This window comes from Berghia stephanieae, chromosome 6, assembly GCF_034508935.2.
Source record: "Berghia stephanieae isolate SIO BIC M18660-M18661 chromosome 6, UCSD_Bste_1.3, whole genome shotgun sequence".
Taxonomy (NCBI): domain Eukaryota; kingdom Metazoa; phylum Mollusca; class Gastropoda; order Nudibranchia; family Aeolidiidae; genus Berghia; species Berghia stephanieae.
In genome coordinates this window covers 46888820-46902903 of record NC_088365.1, presented here as the reverse complement: position 1 = coordinate 46902903, position 14084 = coordinate 46888820, and the positions used below count along the sequence as shown (strand labels likewise).

General features: G+C 35.1%; 1 protein-coding gene and 1 long non-coding RNA gene across 2 annotated transcripts; one reads left to right on the top strand and one right to left on the bottom strand.

Annotated features, from left to right (window-relative positions):
- Positions 1-4618: 4618 nt before the first annotated feature.
- LOC144975137 (uncharacterized) lies at positions 4619-13276 on the bottom strand. Its single transcript, XM_078918914.1, has 3 exons — positions 13219-13276; positions 7107-7576; positions 4619-5426 (listed from the first exon to the last, which is right to left on the bottom strand). The coding sequence occupies exons 2-3, from the start codon at positions 7370-7372 to the stop codon at positions 4769-4771; spliced, it is 924 nt and encodes a 307-aa protein (XP_078775040.1). The 5' UTR covers positions 7373-7576; positions 13219-13276; the 3' UTR covers positions 4619-4768.
- LOC144975138 (uncharacterized) lies at positions 5164-7270 on the top strand. Its single transcript, XR_013645864.1, has 3 exons — positions 5164-5278; positions 6811-6917; positions 7120-7270. It is a non-coding gene; the product is annotated as an uncharacterized LOC144975138 (long non-coding RNA).
- Positions 13277-14084: the final 808 nt, after the last annotated feature.

Sequence of the window (14084 nt, the reverse complement as noted above, 5' to 3'; positions counted from 1 at the left end):
TGTTTTACATTTCATCTGTCACCATTCATTGTCATTGTCATTGTGTCTCATCATCGCATTCAGAATGGGATGGAATGTCCTTCAAAGCCATTAGGCCCAGGGGGCTGGAGTTTATTCCAATTTATATAACGTGAAACAAGACAATAGCAATTGTTTGCTACTTTTTAGATAGGACGCTAGTCTATTGCAAAGAAATTTCCATCAGATCTAACAGACCCAGCTACCCAATCACTGCTGGGTGGACAGAAGGACGAGGGGTGGCGGGGGGGGTGGGGGGGGGGGGGGAATATCAGAAAAAAATTTCGACTGCACCCGGGATTGATCTTGGTCCCTTTGTTGTGTATGCTGTGAAGCGAGTGCTCTACCAACTGAGCTATCAGGATCCTCCAAAATTTCATGTAAGCGGTCGATTTAAGATGAAAATCACATTTAGACATCTGCTACGCCCCTGGGAGATGACACCAGTTGGAGACATTTAGTCAAAAATCGAGATCGGAAAATGAGCTTGTTTTAAAAATTTCATCTGTCACCATTCATTCCATCATCGCCAGCCATTTCATTGCTCCCATCCTCGCATTCAGATTGTAAACAAACCTGAAGAAAGGGTGCACATGTCACAGTGTCAGGCCAAGCAGAAAGTTAAAATGTAAAGGGGGCAAATAGGTCATTTCACACCCCCCCCCCCTCCCCCAGTATACAAAAACAAACAAAACTTGAGCTTTTATATAGCGCAATATCCACTTAACGTGCTTAAATCGCTTTACAAAGGGTTCCTGACCAACAGCAACTTGTAACATATATAGAATGAGACATAATGCCCGTTAGGTGATATTACAATTTTTTCCAACAGAGATAACGCTGTCACCAGCCAGGTACTCATTTTACACCTGAGTACGGCGAGAGAATGTGAATAAAGAGACTTTTCCAAGGACTCCACTATGCGCCGAGTGAGTGAGGCTCGAACTCAGGACCTTCCGATCCGAAAGCGAGCGTCATCCCACTAGACCACATTGCACAACAAACCCAAAACAACCCCCAGTATTCCTGGATGATTTTATTTTCTTATATTTTTCTTTCTGCTTTTGTCTGGCACTGCAGGCTGTACAACTTTCTTCACTTTTTAAAACAAAGGCTGTTTCTTTTCTTATTCCATCTCCTTCTCCACCACCTCTTGTTCTTCTTCTTCTGGTTCATCTTCTTCATCTTCTTTTTCTTCTTTTTCTTCTTCTTCTTCTTCATCTTCTTCTTCTTTTCTTCTTTCTTCTTCTCTCTTCTCTTCTTCTTCTTCTTCTTCTTCTTCTTCTTCTTCTTCTTCTTCTTCTTCTTCTTCTTCTTCTTCTTCTTCTTTCTCTTTCTTCTTCTTCTTCTTCTTCTTCTTCTTTCTTCTTCTTCTTCTTCTTCTTTCTTCTTCTTTCTTCTTCTTCTTCTTCTTCTTCTTCTTCTTCTTCTTCTTCTTCTTCTTCTTCTTCTTCTTCTTCTTCATCATCTTCTTCTTCTGGCACTGTATTATTGTATGCTATACTATACTACACATCATTTCAGATTTACACACACATCTTCCACCTGTGCCTGCTGTCTGTCTTACATTTTTTTTCTCACCTTTTCAGAATGCTAGTAAATGGTTGTGAGTTGTCATGAAGTGTAAGGGGTTTAGATCTTTGTGCATACTAGGCAGACAGAAACTGTGGACTATACGAAATTTTGAACAGAGGAGATTATAATTATAACATAACCGCTTCATTAAATGAGAAAATATACCTGACTTTACACAATATGTTTCGAACTCAAAATCCATCTTCACCCAGCAACCCCCCCCCCCCCAAAAAAAAAGAAGAAGTGAAAACGGAAATACTTGACATAAATATTAAGTCTACTTATCGTATATTTTGTATAGATTTTCTCTCAGGGAGAGAATGCATAAATGAAGTAGAGTGGGTTCATGTTTTTTTCTTAATTTTTTAAAACAGGCTGTTTCTTTTCTTATTCCATTTCCTTCTCCACTTCCTCTCTTCTTCTTGTTGTTGTTGTTGTTCTTCTTCTTCTTCTTCTTCTTCTTCTTCTTCTTCTTCTTCTTCTTATTCTTCTTCTTCTTATTCTTCCTCTGCCTCCTTCTCTTCTTCTAAACAGACTTACTTCATAAGGTGTCACAAACACCACCGATTTTTCAATATACCATTACCATACCATACGCAAAAAAACAAAACTTATACAATCAACCAAGTTTATTTATTTTGCCAGTTCTATTTTTCATTTCATCTACCAATTTTGTGTTCATTCAATGTCAAATGAATTTCCAACCTTTCTTCTATCATTTCTTGTTATTTGTTGTTATTGGATATAATATCTCTCATTGCTGTAAATTATGCAATAATTTTTATGCTCGTTGCTGTAAATATAATACTGAATTAGTAAATAAATGTGAAACAGAATGGAATAAAATGTTATATGATGATCATAACAAGTATATACCTGGTTATTTGTTTGCTCAATTTGTTTTCTTTCTATATTTGACAAGATACGTTTTATATATATTATTTTAATTGAGCTTTTTATATAGTGCAATATCCACTAAATGTGCTCAAGGTACTTTACAAAGGGTCCCTGACCAACAGCAACATGTAACATGTAGAACGAGACATAACACCTGTTTGGCGATATTACAATATTTTTCCGACAGACAACGCTGTTGACAGTCAGGTACTCATTTTACACCTGAGTACGTTGAGAGAATGTGAGTAAAGAGCCTTTTCCAAGGACTCAACTAAAGAAAAATAAAATAGCATTATCTTTAATCAATAAACAGTGAATGACATAATCAGTCGGATGGTGAAAAGGTTTGAAATGACATATTGCCAAGTTTAATTAGAAGATCAGTTTTTAAAAAAATCAAAAATGAGTTCTTGTCATAAATGATTAAATCAACTCTTTTTGTACATCTTCGGGAAATATCAAAGCTTAATTTCACTTCTTAATTATTTTTTACAGCTAGTGAAGTTGAAAAAGTATGAATTTTTCAGAAAAAATGCTGGATACCTTTCCCATACATCTGACCATAACTTGAAGAAAAATCACGCGAATTTTTCCTTTATTTTTTCAAATTAATTTATTACTGAAGTATTTTTGCGGCAAATGACCTTTTGACACAGCTTCAACTAAGTTTTTAAAAAAATGTTTTAAAAGGTTTTACGGTGCTTGCAACAGCTTCAACTATGGATCTGTAAGGACTTTTGACATTGTGATTGTGGCAACGTGTACTTATTTGCAGGTCTGATAACCCAAAAATTTGTTATGGGGCTCATCTTTGTAATGGAGAAACTCTCAAACCGACGCAAACTATTGCACATCACAACAATGTTAAAACAAGGCCATAATTAATTCCATTCGGTGATCAGACCTGCAATTTATGTACACGTCGACCTATAAGTATAAGGCCTTTTGACATTGTTGTGATTGTGGCGATTGTGTCAACTCATCTGGATTTTCTCATCTCACTAAAGATTCTGAAAATAAAAGTGGCTTATATTTATATCAAATAAAAGACATAGTGTAAATTCCTGTTTAAGAAAAAAACCAACAAAAACAATCACAAAACAAAACAAAAACAATCACAAAACAAAACAAAAACAATCACAAAACAAAACAAAAACAATCACAAAACAAAACAAAAACAATCACAAAACAAAACAAAAACAATCACAAAACAAAACAAAAACAATCACAAAACAAAACCAATACAAAAAAAAAAAAAAAACGGTGAGCATTTATATAACGCATTATCCACTAGTAGTGGTAGCGTATGGCTACACCTCCAGATTATGTTTGTCGATCCATGATGTCAGGTCATCTCCGGCTTCAAAGATCGTTTCATACCCCCCTTCTAATTTTGTTACTGGGCATTGCAGGACCTGATGATCGATGATCGATTATCCACTAAAAGTGCTCGAAGCGCTTTACAAGATATTTACAAATTCATTCAAACTGGAAGAACAATCTTGAATTATGTTATTAATTGAAATTTATTAATTATGGAAGTCATGGTCCCTGGAAGTCATGTATGTCCAAAGGGCAAACGTTTACAATCATATACATGATATAATATGGATGACTTCATCTGCATCCATGATATTGATGCACTACAGTTAATGTCTACAAAACTCAACGTGCACCAAACAATAGAAAAAAATCAAACAAACAAATCTTTAAAACTTTAGAAATGCCCCCCCCCTCCCCACCCCCCCAAAAAGGTAAACCAAACCAAAATATATATATATAAAAAGACACAAAAAAAAAAACAAAACAAACACAATCAAATATAAACAAAACAAAAAAATACCCCCCCCCCCCCCCAATTACACTCCCCCCTTTTTCTCCACCTCCTCTCTCTCTCTCTCTCACGCACACACACACACACACACTCTCGCTCTCCCCCTCCCCCCCCCCCCACACACAACATATATATAAATAAATTAATATATAATATTAATATTTAATATATATAATATATATATATATATATATATTATATATATATATATTATATATATATATATATATATATATATATATATATATATATAATATATATATATATCAGGGGGTATATTATTTCTGACTAATCTTTTTGTATTATAGTCTTTATTTCGCTTCACTTCTATTGATTTTGAGTTTTTTATGTTTGTTTTTTTGTTTTGGTTTTTTTTCCCCCCAAAAAATGTGAGGGCGTATTTACAAAACCAGAGAATGGCTCTGACACCCGATCTCCTTCATTCTAAGCCTTCGCCATGATCATCGGAAGAGGTTTGTTGTGCTTCTGTACTGAATTGATAGCGCTCAGAGCTTCTTTCCCACGAGGAATGCTGCTGACGTGGCTCTTCTTCTCACCGTTCTTCAACTCCTTCGGCACGTTGAAATTCCAGAAAGCATTTCGTGGAGAATTTGTCGGGCATCTTGGAGTCGTATCAACGCTCGAATAATCTGGGATCTGATTGGTTGATATCGTTGTTTCCGTCGAGTCAATAGCCAATCGTTTCTTGATTTTGGGAACCGCGTCTGATTTTTGCCTCAGCGGTTTGATGCGACGCGGAGAAGGAGGAAACGGAAGTTGTTGATCTTCGGATTTCTTATAGTTATTTCCCCTGTGACCCATATTTGTTGTTGTGTTGATGTTGTTTGGGTGGGATGGCGTGTGGGTGCCTGTCATGTTTGGAGTTTTGTTGTTAATGTCGACGCCAACCGGATTCATTTTGAATAGAACGTTGAGGTTTGGGGTGAGACCATTGTGAGTTATGAACGCGGAGTTTTCCATGTGTTGATATGGAGGTGTTTGGGTTTTCCCGATTTTGTTGTCTTGGTCATGTCCAAGTTTTGGCAGTCGGTGTTTGAGACTTGTGTAAGGGTCCATGTAATTTGGACTCACGGCCATTCGTCTGAAAGAAGAAAAAGAAGAAAAGAGATTAACGAGAATTATATAATGTGACATTTTTACAACTGCCAAATAATTAAAGGTTTTGCAGTCGACACTATAGCCTACAATAATAACGTTGAGACAGACTTCTTACGAAAAAAGTTCAAAACCTGCATTTTCAAAAAAATTCATTTGTAAACTGTTATGAATTATTTATATTTTTAAAACCCGTGATTCACACCCAATGTTGGTTTGGGCCGGATTTGTTTTTGTGGAGTTGTGAATGTGGTCAGGCTAACAATCTTTGTGAAGCGCTTAAAATCTTGACCGACGTGTACAAATAAGTTAAAGATCTGAACAAGTGTGGCTGAAATAAAATGGCATCACAGCGTTTTTATTTTGTTTTGTTTTGTTTTCGTGATTATTCCACGTGATAAGTTTGGTGTTTGTTTGTTTTTGTTTGTTTTTTGTGTTTTTTTTTTTGTCTTTTTCAAATTCCTTTTTTTATCCCCCACATGTCAATATAATCATAACTACAGACCTTGCTGTTTTCTCCAGAATAGTAGTAGGTACAGGGAGGGTTTGGCTTTTATAAGGAATTGAATGTGTAACGAGTTATACGTCAAGACAGATGTGCACTTGATGTTTTGATTACCGGTCAGACGTGCTACCATTACACCGGTAATCAGAATGTCTGAGATTCGATCCCCAGTCGAGGTCGACTGAATTTTTTGGGATGGTATTTTTTTTTCTTGTATTTTTCTTTCTTGTCTTGTCTGGCACCTTTCATACTCATACACACTTGTTCAGGTCTTTATCTTACACCGATGCATGCTCCTTAATTTCTTCATTTGATCTGTACAAATGAATGCACATCGGTCTTGACGGATAACTCTCTACACATTCGATTACTTATAAAAGCCAAACCCTCGCTGTACCGACTAGTATTCTGGGAAAAACAACAAGGCCTGTAGTTATGATCATATTGATATGTTGGGGATAAAAAAAAGGGAATTGGAAAAAAAAAAAAACAAAAAAAAAAACAAAAAAAAAAACCAGTACCAAACATATCGCGTGGAATAAACACACAAAAATACAAAACATAACAAAACGATGTGATGCCATTTTATGTCAGCCACACTCTAATAAAAGATAAATAGAACTCAGCCTATATTTCATTAGATCCATTTATCGTGGGCAGGTTTATGTTGTACTTTTCCCTAGAAGCCGACAGCAACAGCTAACACGTAAAACGATATATATATATATATATATATATATATATATATATATATAATATATATATATATATATATATAATATAGATATATATATATATATATATATATATATATATATATATATATATATATATATATATATATATATATATATATATAAATTAGAATCCACAGAAAAGACCGTGAACAATGGAATGAAATGGCACGGATGAATAGAGAAGCAGCCGAGGCGTCCCGATCGGATGATTAGGAAGCGAAAGGCCTTAAGTCAAGTAAGTATATATAATGTTATATTATATTATATATAATGTTATATTATATTATATATTATTATATTATATATCTGCATTTTTGTTTTGTTAAATTCAAATGCCTTCGCAACTCTTAATACTTAGATTGAAACTTAAAGTAATTTGACTACTAATAATAAATGATAAATTATTCATTTCGTTACCACTCACTTGATTTTCATAGGAATGGACTGCAGTTTCTTGAAGTAAACATCCCGCTGCTTCACCTTATCCTTCCGGATCCGCCTCATGTAGGCCGAGGCCACGTGCTGCTGATGTTGACACACCAGACGATTCATGTCGATGGCTGCCGTCTGCCCAAACAGACGCGGGATTTCCAGATAGTTCTCCGGCCGGAACCGTTTCCGCGTGGGGTCGCTATTGTAGCGATGAACGATTTCCGTGATCGTTTTGGCGGATGTCGTCTGTTTCTTCATCCTGTTGTTGTCGCTCCCAGTCAGGGCGACGCCCAGTTTTGGAATGCGTGGAATATCCAGTTTTGTGTCTCTGTGTTGGTTCAAGTTCAAGGGTCAAAGTTCAAGTGTCCAAATGGGTGGATTATGTTTATATTAATTAGTTGTTACATATTATAATGGTGAAAGGATTGACTACCGAATGATCATAGATGCTTTAATGTGGATCTGAAATTGAAAAAAAAAAGAATTCCTAATTAAACATTTATAATTAAAAACGAGTTTGTTTATCATCAATTACAAAATAGAGAATAAACAATACACCCCCCCCCCCCCCAATTCCCTCCCCTAATCCACCCCACCCCCTCTTCTCTAATAATAAAAAAGTTACCCCACCCCCCTCCTGTAAATTCTCAGTCAATTAACTGAAATCAGTCAATTTGTCAAATTCAAATATTTAAAAAAAGGAAAGAAAGAAAGAAAGAAATTTTTAAAAAAAGAATTCACAAATCGTAGTCGAATGACCGTCAAGTAATTAGGAGTGTTCCACAGCACTACGCATAGCTCATGGGGACCATTTATATTAACGATGTATATATTGCCAAGACTAAGCGACGCTTTTTATAAAAGGCTTGTCTGAACACATCCCTGGGTATTTTCACACATCATTCGTTAAATTATTTTTTCACTTTCCAAACCCGTCGTGATCCCAACTGTAGCCAATTTTAACTGAGTCACCGAGCGATAAATTTCACTGTTTCATCTAAGCCAAAATTGACCACATTTACCTGGCGAGTCTCAAAAGTATGATAAAGTAAATTGCGAATGTTATGTAGACACCTTCAAATCGAAAGTTAGGATAGATTGCTACAAGCACATTTCGATTGCCTCACGTTGTAAACAAACTGGTTGACCGTTTCTTCACTGATTGAGTACCTGATTATAAGGAACAATGGTAAGTAGCCTAATTAATTGCCATGCAAATCAGGACGTTTTCTGCCATTGTTTTGCTCAAGCCCAAGCGAGCTTGCTGTTTTGTGGCGATTTACCTTCATTTCGATTCTTTGAATTTTTCCGCTACCTACGCCTGCCGAAGTTTCTTCTTGATAATTCACTTCTACTTAATAATTCAGTGTATTTGCCAGAAGTCATATTTATTTAAGTTTTTTTTCTGTCATTTACTGATTGAAAATCAAGTTTTCTCATTGCTACATTATTCTAATGTTCTCACAATGGCTTAGCTGTTCGTGGATCGCAATTCAGACTTGTCGAGCATCGATAAAGATGTGAGGAATAAATTCAATAGGTCATGGCTAGAAGTTAAAGATGATAATGGTGATTATTTTTCTAACTATGTCAAAAAAATTCCAGAGGCAGGAATATGATTTTGATGAAGTCATCTTTACCTATATGAATGACATGCTTATTTAGCATTCCTTCTACATCAAATTATGGCAGTCATACTTCCAGTAAGAAATAACACCCACTATTTTAATGTATTGTATTTATCACTCTCCTCTCCAATGATGCCCTTATTTTTACAAAAATAATTGAATCTTCAGTTTGTCGAAGAGTTTCAGTCAATTTTTATAGAGCTCATTTACAGGTCTACAAATAATATCAAAGTATAACAAACAACCATACAAAAAGGAAATCAGAACAAAACAAGAAATCAGCGATTTATCATTATAGCAAAAAAAAAAAATAAAAAAAAAACAACCCAAAAAACCCCCCGAAAAACCCCTCCAAAATAAACAACAACAAAAAACAGCAAAACAAGAAAAAAATAAAAATAAATAAAAATAAAACAAAAATAAAAAACAAACGAAAACCAAAAAAGCAAGACAAAGGTAAAACCAAATAAATAAATGAAGGCTTTAAAATAATTGAGCTTTTATGTAGCGCAATATCCACTAAACGTGATCAAAGCGCATTACAAGGGGTCCTGGCCAACAGCAACACTTAACAGGTGGGCGATATTACATTTTTTTCGGACAGAGACAGGGATGTTAACGATCAGGTCCTCATTTTACACATGAGTACGGTGAGAGAATGTAAGTAAAGAGCCTTTTCCAAGGACTCAAATATGGCCCGAACCCAGGACCTTCCAATCCAAAAGCGAGTGTCATACCACTAGACCACATAGCCGCACAACATTGTCCTTTTAAACAAAACAAAACAAAATGAAAAAAAAAAAGAAATGAAAAAGAGAAAACCAAAAAAAAAAAAAAAAAGAAAAACAAGACAGAACGAAACAAAACAAATTAAGACAAAACCAAAAACAACGAGCTCACCTTATTAAAAAAAAAAAAACCCAAAAGAAAAACCTAATCAGTAACTACATAATTTCAAAGAAAGACTGTCTACCAACAACAATGGAATAATATAAACATCAACGATGCTATTCAATCCCGACTTTAACTCTCTCCTTACCAGCTATTTTTAGAATTACCCCCGAAAATTCACACCCACCCAACACAAAAATAGATTTTTCCTAATCAAACAAAAAAGTAACAAGTGCATTCTATACAGAATGTTGTTCAGCAAAATGATGTCTACAACACAGTGTTTAGTATTTATAGCTGTAATCAAAGCATTTCCTTAGAATTTGTGATGTACAAGAGAAATCAGAATGAGAAAATTATCGGCTGTATCGTAACAAATGTGACGATTTTCCTCCAGTTGGAAAGGAAAGGGTTTACCCTTTCCTTACCAGCCATTTTCAGAATTTTCCACAAAGCTTCACACCCACCCAACACAAAAAAACCAGACATTACTACCGCAAACAGAAAAGCAACAAGCCCATTCTATACATAATATTGTTCGACAATATGGGATTTATTACAGAATGGCAAGTTTTTATAGCTATAGCAAAAAGAAATGAAATCTGGATGAGAAAAGTGACGATTGAATCGTAACGAATGTGACGATTTTCCTCTAGTTGGTAAGGAGAGGGTTAAGAGCAGGTGCAGGTATGCATGATTTATAAATGCCATCGGGCTTTGAGTACATAATGTCTGAGGTATGAGGCTATTGATCGGAATTCTGGTATATACCATATTATAATATACTATTATGTCCCATAATAGTAAAGCTATTAAAGGTTGTTTATTTAAAAAAAACACATTATTGTTGACATCACCATTATCGTCACCATCATCATCATCATCATCATCATTATTATCATCATCATCATCATCATCATCATCATCATCATCATCATCACACCACCACTACCATCATCATCGCCACCATCATAATCGCCACCATCATCATCGCCACCATCACCACCACCATCACCACCACCATCACCACCACCACCACAACCACCACCGCCACAACAACAACCACCAGCACCACAACCAAACACTATGTATCAGTAATCTATTAATATCACGCCACCAATTATTTCCCAGCACACAATCCTCTCAAGCTCTGATTGGGGAATTCGATCAGAATTCCAACACGCAAAAATGCACGAATCCATTTTATAAATAAGACTTTTACACTTGTCATCAAATAAACCATTTTATAAATAAGACTTTCACACTTGTCATCAAATAAACCATTTTATAAATAAGACTTTCACACTTGTCACAAATAACCATTTATAAATAAGACTTTCACACTTGTCATCAAATAAACCATTTTATAAATAAGACTTTCACACTTGTCATCAAATAAACATTTATAAATAAGACTTTCACACTTGTCATCAAATAAACCATTTTATAAATAAGACTTTCACACTTGTCATCAAATAAACCATTTTATAAATAAGACTTTTACACTTGTCATCAAATAAACCATTTTATAAATAAGACTTTCACACTTGTCATCAAATAAACCATTTTATAAATAAGACTTTCACACTTGTCATCAAATAAACCATTTTATTAGACTTTAATTGTCATCAAATAACCATTTTATAATAAGCTTTCACACTTGTCATCAAATAAACCATTTTATAAATAAGACTTTCACACTTGTCATCAAATAAACCATTTTATAAATAAGACTTTCACACTTGTCATCAAATAAACCATTTTATAAATAAGACTTTTACACTTGTCATCAAACAAACCATTTTATAAATAAGACTTTTACACTTGTCATCAAATAAACCGATTAATTGTTTGCGATACACGCCCACCTTGACCTTGTCTCAACGTACACTTTTTACAGGTCTGATATCCTAACGTAATTATGAGCTTATTTTGCCCAGAGCTGCCTAGTTGAAATTTTAAAAAATCGTAGTTTCCAAGGGAAAAAAAGAAAAAAAAAATTCACTTTAAACAGCTTTATAAATAAACAATCTCTCAGCATGATCCAAAAATGCTCCAATATCCTGAATATATTATTCTAAGAAGCTGGACTTTCCTTCTCAACAAGATTTATTGAGTCTACAAAGAGACCTATGAAGCTCTGTAGGTGGAGCCACAAATTCGTATTTCTTCGAATTTTTCGTAGTACGAGGCAGGTCTGATTTTGCCATTGTTGGCATTGAGCATATTTTGAATTTGTATGAGACGACGTAAACACATTATTAGGTCTGATAACCAAATGCAATTATGGGCTTGATTTAACGTTGTTGTCGTGCTGGGTTATATTTTATTTTATGTTGGTTTGAAAGTATTTTTATTATTATGATGATGATGATGATTATTATTATTATTATCATCATCATCATCATTATCATCATCGCTATTATTATTATTATCATCATTATCATCATCATCATTATTATTATTTAACATCCTATTTATCACACATTACCAATCGAACAATCAATGGTGTTGATGCCCGTGCGATGACCCATACTTAAAGACAGAAGAAAAATCTCGACTTCACCCCGCACAGAACTCGGTCCCTTTGCGTGTGGAACGAGTGCTCTATCAACTGAGCTATCAAGACTCCGACAAAAGCTTAAAGTTAAAGTTTAAGTATCATATTAATCCGGACTCAATACCGTTTAGAGACGATTGGACACAATCGTGTTGCTTTGGTTCTAGCGGTTGGGCAATCGCCCTCGGATCGGAAAGTCCAAGGTTCGAGACCCGTTGAGTCCTTGGTCAAGGCTCTTTACTCACATTCTCTCATCGTACTCAGGTATAAAATATGAGTACTTGGCATTTAACAGTGTTGTCTCGGTCAGAAATAAATATATCGCTCATCATTATGGCCTTATATGTTAAGTGTTGCTGTTTGCGAGAGATCCTTTGTAAAGCGCTTTGAGCACGTTAAGTGGATATTGTGCTATAGATAGAATGAAGATGTCGTCACTCAGGTCTTTGTTATTGTTTTTATTTGCCATTCACGTTTATGAGTAATTCTCACTAAACTGTATTCACCAGACTTTCAACGACCAAGATTTCACAGAGATTTTTTTTAGTTGGTCGCTATATTTCCGGATAGCAATGTTGTGAGTTTCTTAGCCAAGCGCTCGCATCGTTAAGATAGTATGCGCTTGGCTAAGAAGCTCACAACATTGCCATCCGGAAGTATAACGGACCAACACACAAAACTATGTGTAACCTTGAACGTTTATAGTCTGGTTAATGCCGTTTAATGTGAATTACTCATAAACGTGGATGGCAAAAAAAAAAAAACGATAACAAAGACTTGAGTGACGACATCTTCATTCTATCTATACAGAATATCCACTAAGCGTGCTCAAAGCGCTTTACAAGGGGTCCTGGCAAACAGCAACACTTAACGTGTAAGACGAGACATAATGACATGTCAGGCGATAATCAATAACAAATAACACATCCCCGAGTGACGTCATCTTCGTTCTATCTATATATAAATTCTCGAGTTTTTCAACCCCCCCCCCCCCCCCCAAAAAAAAAAAGTTTTAACTGACATACCTCAGACACTCGGCACTTCTAACCCTTACTCCATATTGCACGAAAACTGCTACAACTGTAACACTAACATTAATTAAACGAGCATTAAGTATAATATCATTATTATATCATTATTATAGTTCAATATCACCTAAAATCCAATCACTAACTTGGACCACTGCACACGGCAGTCACGGGTATTTACTGTATTGTGATTAACCCTCTCCTTACAAACTATAGAAAATCGTCACATTCGTTACGATACAACCAACATTTTTCTTATTAAAATATCTTTTGTACATCACAACATTCAAAGCGAATGAACTGTGTGTTGTAGAGCATGTTTTGCTAAAGAAATCATGAATCGCAAGAATTTTACTGCTATTATGTCTGAGTGATAAAAAAAAATAATTTTTTGTGTTAGTTGGGTGCGAAGTTTTGAGGAAAATCCTGAAAATGGCTGGTAAGGAGAGAGTTAATGCCCACTGGCTGCTTGCTCTATGGAAAGTATAATGATTATGATAATAATAATAACAACAATAATGATGATAACAATATCAATATTGCTTCTACTTTTGAGATTGTAATGTAATCCGTCAGTGCAGACCAGGGTGGGTGTAATGTAGGTGAAACCAGGCGAATTTCATAACCAGTCGCCCATTTTGTTTTTACTCCAGGCTATAATATTGATGTAGATATGTATTTATATAATGTATCTAAATAATTTAAACCTGTGTCATAATATACTCTCTCCCTGCCTTACAATGACAAAATGCTTTGTTTTCATTTTGGTCAGAAGATCCTTTTGAAATTGAGCTTTTATATAGCGCAATATCCAACTAAACGTGCTCAAATCGCTTTACATCTGGTCCTTCCTGGCCAAGACC

Coding starts and splice junctions, on each gene's coding strand:
- LOC144975137 (XM_078918914.1), bottom strand. CDS start 7,372: ATGAAGAAACAGACGACATCCGCCAAAACGATCACGGAAATCGTTCAT. Junction 5,427..7,106: donor TCCATTCCTATGAAAATCAA/GTGAGTGGTAAC, acceptor TTCTTCTTTCAG/ACGAATGGCCGTGAGTCCAA.